This window comes from Octopus bimaculoides, chromosome 12 (genome assembly GCF_001194135.2).
Source record: "Octopus bimaculoides isolate UCB-OBI-ISO-001 chromosome 12, ASM119413v2, whole genome shotgun sequence".
NCBI lineage: Eukaryota > Metazoa > Mollusca > Cephalopoda > Octopoda > Octopodidae > Octopus > Octopus bimaculoides.
Genome location: NC_068992.1, coordinates 61,701,936 through 61,708,517, shown reverse-complemented (window position 1 = coordinate 61,708,517; position 6,582 = coordinate 61,701,936). Strand labels below are relative to the sequence as shown.

At 35.5% G+C, this 6,582-nt stretch overlaps 1 protein-coding gene across 2 annotated transcripts in view; it reads left to right on the top strand.

Moving 5' to 3' along the window:
* The window catches only part of LOC106878318 (SPRY domain-containing SOCS box protein 1), a 138,645-nt gene that overhangs the window by 96,662 nt on the left and 35,401 nt on the right, over positions 1 to 6,582 (top strand). For both annotated transcript variants that reach the window (XM_052972218.1, XM_014927508.2), the window contains exon 3: positions 224 to 1,053. In XM_052972218.1, coding sequence (XP_052828178.1) covers positions 354 to 1,053 — 700 coding nt within the window. In that variant the 5' untranslated portion in view covers positions 224 to 353. The remainder of the gene's footprint in view (positions 1 to 223; positions 1,054 to 6,582) is intronic.

Sequence of the window (6,582 nt, the reverse complement as noted above, 5' to 3'; positions counted from 1 at the left end):
TATATATATAAATATATATATACACACAGATTTATATATATATATATATATATATATACACACACACACACACACACACACACACAAATTTATATATGTATATATATGTATTTATACACACACACACGCACACATATCTACATATATCTACTACACACACACACATATTGAGCATGTGTTTGTTTGTTTATTTGTCTATTAAATTTTTCTTTGTCTTTTTCAGTTTTCAACTTTGCAATGTATTTCGATGATGGTTCTGTTTGTGTTGGTTTAACTCTAACCTACTGCCAGACAACTTCACTGCTGCTCTTGCTGCTGCTGCTGCTGCCGGTCAGAGAATTTACTCTGGACTAATGAACATGGGGCAGAAAGTGTCGGGTGGCCTAAAGACTATATCAAGAGAGCCAACATATAAAGTTCTGAACAAGGAACAGGCTTATAATCCAGATTTTCAGAAGCCAAGTCGCCTGGACATGTTGCTGGACATGCCACCTGTACCATTCGAAGTTCAAATTTCTCATGCTTGGAACGCGGACGATAGATCATTAAACATATTCGTTAAGGATGACGACAAAACTACATTTCATAGACATCCTGTTGCTCAGAGTACAGACTGTATCCGTGGGAAAGTTGGATATTCACGTGGCTTGCACGTCTGGGAAATTGTTTGGAGTACACAACAGCGGGGAACACATGCAGTTGTAGGTGTAGCGACACTAGATGCACCGCTGCACTGTGTGGGATACCAATCTTTAGTCGGAAGTAACCATGAGTCATGGGGATGGGACCTAGGACGCAACAAACTTTATCATGATGTAAAGAATAACCCTGGAGTGTCTTACCCTAAATTGCCAAACTCCGAGGAAAATTTCTATGTACCGGACAATTTTCTTGTTGTTTTAGACATGGATGAAGGTACATTAAGCTTTGTTGTGGATGGACAGTACCTAGGGGTGGCATTCCGTGGCTTAAAAGGAAAGAAACTTTTTCCAATTGTTAGTGCTGTATGGGGACATTGTGAAATAACTATACGCTACATTGGAGGACTGGATCGTAAGTACCATTAAAGTTCTTTACTTTGTGGATGAGGCAGATTTGTATCTGTTCTGCCCTCTTTCTTGTGTTTATTTTCCGTTGAACTTTATAAAGAATTATTTTGTTCTAATTTTTTACACAACCTCCTCTTCAGATGAGGTACTGTTGTAATGTGGTTATTTTATAGTGAGGTACTGCAGTAATGAGGTACCATGATAAGGTGTTGATTGCTGTAATAATGTTTTGTTGTAAGGTGGTTACTGTTACAGTGAGGTACTGCAGTAGTGTGGCACCATTGTAAAGTGTTGAATGCTGTAATAATGTATTGTTGTAATGACTACAACGAGGTATTACTGTATTGATTACTATTGTGAGGTGTTAATGCTGTAATCATATACTGTTGTAAAGTTTAGACTGCTATGGTAGGTTTTCTTGTGAGTCGTTGACTGTTATGATGAGACATTGTTGTAATTAGGGACTATTGTAAAGTATAGAGTACTGTAATGTTGCCATAAAGTCTTCATTTCTGTGGTGATATAGTGATGTAATGAAGTACTGTGTTGTAAACAGGTAGTGTTGTAAAGTGTCAACTACTGCAGCTAAATTCAACTAACAATGCCTGGCTTCTGTGTTAAATTAATGCTATTATTCATATGATTCCCCAATTGCTATATTTTAATTAGTTATATTAGCAATTCTGAAGTGCTGATATCAATATTTACTGGAGCAATATATGACAAAAAAAGAAGTAAGCTCTCTGCCTACCAAATTCATAAACTCTACTTTGATTCCCAATTGAAAGGAATTCACTTCATCTGTGCTAACAAAACCTTGTGGAAAAGTATAATTATGAAATTCTATTTCTTCTAACTCTCAAACCCCTATCACTATAAAACTTAAACAAAGTTCTGTACTTCCTAATCAAAAGAAATGAAAACTACTCATTTGATTGATTAGTCACAGATGAGAATATACCATTGATTTACTAATTAGATGATTTGCAAAGATATATTATACAGTATATAACAATTTCTAAAATTTGCATGGAATACTAATAAATTAAATACCAATAAGATATCAGGGTTGGTTATATCTATCCTTTCTTTTCCAACAATGGGAATTTTTAAAAAACTTTTGCTGTGCAGATGAGATCTTTATTTAGCATTTTTTGTAAGGCTGCAATTTTCAGTTGAATTCATCTCATCTTCATTTTGTTTCTGTTCATGATATCTAGTTCGATGAAAAAAATTGTTCATATTTGCATGGTTGAGTGATCTGCAAATGTAAAAGACACATATGCACAGCACAACACACTTAACCATTTAGAATTTAAACTGACTGTATCAAGCCCAAAATTTTACCCATTTTATGTTCAAGCTGACCAGATCCTACCTCTCACACTTACCCTACAATGTCTAAAAATAAACAATTACATTATCAAGATCTTGAAGCTACCCACAGAACCATGATTAATTCAAAACAATGCGAATAAATAAACACTACATTTGACAGCAATCTGAATCCTAAAGATCCCAACACTGAAGCATGGTATGATCCTCCAGCTTGTTGGATCCTGTTAAACCTTCCAATCCATGCTAGCATGAAAGACAGACATTGAAAGACAATGTTGAATTTGTATTACAAAGTTTTCAAAGGAATACATATAAGTTATTGTTAAGGGAGTGAAGCATTTAAAATTATGTAGTTAACTGTGTATGCATCCATTTGAGTTTGAACTAGTTGCATGCAGTTACAGATCATGACAAGCCTGTCAGGCTCACTGTTCTGAGTTCAAAATCAGTTACGGTCAACTTTGCCTTTCATCCTTTTAGGGTTGATGAATAAAGTAACAATCAAGTCGATTTTCCCCATACTTTCACTCTTTCCTTCTGTCTCTTCTCTCTTTTTAGAAGGTATCAGCTGTGATCACATCTGGAAAAGAATAGGCTCTGCTAAACCTAAGAATACGCTAGTCACACCATAGCACATAACAGCATTTCTATGACTCCATCAAGGAGTTAAGAGCCCAAGGCCAAGGCAAAACATATGCCTTATGTATATTATTCCTCTCAATTTGATGTTTTTCTCTTCTGTCAAGCCTTCTTAACTCACTATGTCTAAGAAAACATACACATAGAGAAGACACTTGCTCAAGGCCCTGCACAGTGAGACTGAACCCGAAACCATGTGGTTGGGAAGCAAACTTCTTAACCACACAGCTATGCTTGCACCTAAGAATAATATGTCTGGCTCTGCTAACAAAGCATGGCAAAACAATTTTGGCAGCATCGATGTACTTCATTAAGCTTTAATTAGCTTTACATTTTGAATATTTCCTTTGAAATCAAGCACCAGTGTAATGTTTTTCATTGCAACTCTATGCTAATATCATAGCACCTTAAAAACATTCAGTTGCACTTTTTTTCCCCATAGTAATTTGTGATCATATTAAGTTACACTGAAATAATCAAACTAATTATAAAAGGGTTGGTGAACAAAGAAAGAAAATAAAATACCTTTAGAACGAATCCACTTAGCAATTGAAATTAGTGATTTGAAAATAATTTGAAGAAAAGAAAATTTTCATTGATGTAGTGGATTTAAATTAAAAAAAAAATTCTTCATTATGTTTTATATATATATATATATATATATATATATACACTCATACATACATACACACACATGCACGCACAGCTATTCACATACGTATGTAGACACTCGTGCTTGCATACATTCACATACACTCATATATATATATATAAGTTTTTGTATCTATAAATCTATACTTATAACTGTATGTATATTTATTATATATATGAAGCTTAGTTGTGTTAATCTGTATCACTATCCCTGTGTATATACTCACATACACACACACACACACACACACACGCTTACAGTGTATGTATACACAAGGACACACAGACACAGGTAACTAACATTTGAATGCAGTAACTTGAAGAAAATGAAATTATTTGTATATAAGGGCAAAGGTCACCTTTTATTTTATAAACTGATTTATTTCACCTTTCAGCTTCTCTCTGATTTAATATTTGAAAAAAAATTTTTTTTTTCCTTTGATGAATTTATGACAAAACTGTTCAGTTGGGAATCAGTTATAAATTGTAAAAATGTGTGTGTTTGTGCTAGAGAAGAAAGTAAATCATTGAAGTGAAAGGATGATAAAACAGAAAGAGAAAATGAGGGGCAGTAAGAGCAAAGAGCTTAAAGAAATAAAAAAAAGTAGTAGTGTGAGAAAGAGCATACTGACCAGATGTGTGTGTGAGAGAGAGAGAGAGAGAGAGAGAGAGCATGAGAAACCACACTGACCAGGAGTATGTGTGAGATAGAGTGAGAGAAAGGTAGGTAGCAGTATGACAGCACACTGACCAAGAGAGAGAGAAAGAGGAAGTAATGGGAGAGTAACTCTGACCAGAACAGAATGGGGTAGAGGGTGATTTATTTCACCTCTCAGCTAAGAGAGCACATTGTCCGTGTGTGTGTGTGTGTGTGTGTGTGTGTGTGTGTGTGTGTGTGTGTGTGTGTGTGTGTGTGTGTGTGTGTGTGTGTGTGTGTGTGTGTGAAATAGGGAGAGAGAGAGAGAGAGAGAGAGAGAGAGGGAGACCATTTCATATGATACAAAGGGAAAACAGCTACAGGCATGTGACTAAGAGACAACAGAAGAAAACATGTTTGTTCATTACATTAAGTTTTATGACATGTCATACTTGTAATACTATTTCTGTGTTAGTTACATGTCCTTTATAATTAAACAGGCAGAGTGGGGAAAACAATAGTGTTTATTATTGCTGACAGCAGTGCACAGTGACCCTAATAAATCCATTTCATACATGAAGGTAATGTTTGACCCTGGTAAACAAGCAACTGCTAGATTATCTTATTTTTCAGGTGAATGTCTTTCCCTTGCTTTGTTTTTGTTGTTAATTCAACCAGTAATTGTCTTGTTTCAATTTTTGAAAATGTATTCAAGGTTGAAATAAAGAAAAAACACCTTAACATCAAATTATATGGACAAGTGAAGAAACCGGTGTGAATGTACTCATATACACACCCACTTAAGAACATTTACATGTATAATGCTTCCTCTGCATGCAATTTCAAATATTCCTACTCACACACACACACATGTATCTAGCTACATAGACCTCTATGTTTACATAGACATTTACCTGCACACACACATATAACTAACTATATGCCTCACATAAACACAGCATGTGCATCCAAACATACACATCTACATGCAAATATCTGCAATATATATATATATATATATATATATATATATATATATATATATATACACAAATATAGTTGTGCACGCAAATATAAGTAGAAAGGATCATTATCATCATCATCATCATCATGATTATGTGAGAGAGCAGTGCATGCCACTAAAGTGACACGGGGGTACAAATATATACGAAGTCCAGTATACTCATCATGACTACCCGTCTGATAAGGGTACACCAGGCATATGCATCACAGCCATATGTGCATAACATGGTGGTCTCATATCAACATAAACAGCACTTGACCTTGCAGGTGAGGTCCATTTGGAATCTTCTTCAGGTCGAGTAGCCCATCCCACTCAACAGGTCCCTGAGTTGGGATCATTTCAGGATGTTGAACAAAACACCCATATTTCCAGAGGTGAATTATTCAAACCCCAAAGAATTCCTCTCAACACATGGCTATGATGCTCCCCCACTACTTCTACTTGTGATCAGAGATACACATATCATCAGCCACCAAGGGACATGCTCAACTGGTTACGGTCAAACAACTGACAAGCAAATCTTTGGTATTCAGCAGAATATTTGCTGTAGCACACCATTTATTATTATTATTATTATTATTATTATTATTATCATTATCATCATTATTATTATTATTATCGTCATCATCATTATTATTATTATCAAGGCAGCAAGCTGGTAGAATTGTTAGTACACCAAAGTGCTTAGTGGTATTTGATCTAGCTCATTATGTTCTGAGTTCAAATTCTGCTGAAGTTGACTTGGTTTTTCATCCTTTTGGGGTCAATAAAATAAGTACCAATCAAGCGCTGAGGTTGATGCAATTGTCTATTCTCCTCCCCTAAATTTACTGGTTTCATGCTAAATTTTGAAGCCATTATTATTATTATTATCATCATCATCATCAAGGTGGCGAGTTGGCAGAATCATTAGCTTGCTGGATAAAGTGCTTAACGGTATTTCACCCATTGCCATGTTCTGAGCTTAAATTCCTCCGAGGTTGACTTTGCCTTTCATCCTTTTGGGATCAATGTAATCGACTTATCCCCTCCCGCAAAATTCCTGCCCTTGTGGCAAAATTTGAAACCATACGGCAGTGAGCTGGCGGAATTTTTAGTGCACTGGGCGAAATGCTTAACGGTATTTTGCCTGTCGCTATGTTCTGAGTTCAAATTCTGCCAGCGTTGACTTTGCCTTTCATCCTTTCAGAGTTGATAAATTAATTACCAGTGATACACTGGGATCAATGTAATTGACTAGTCAC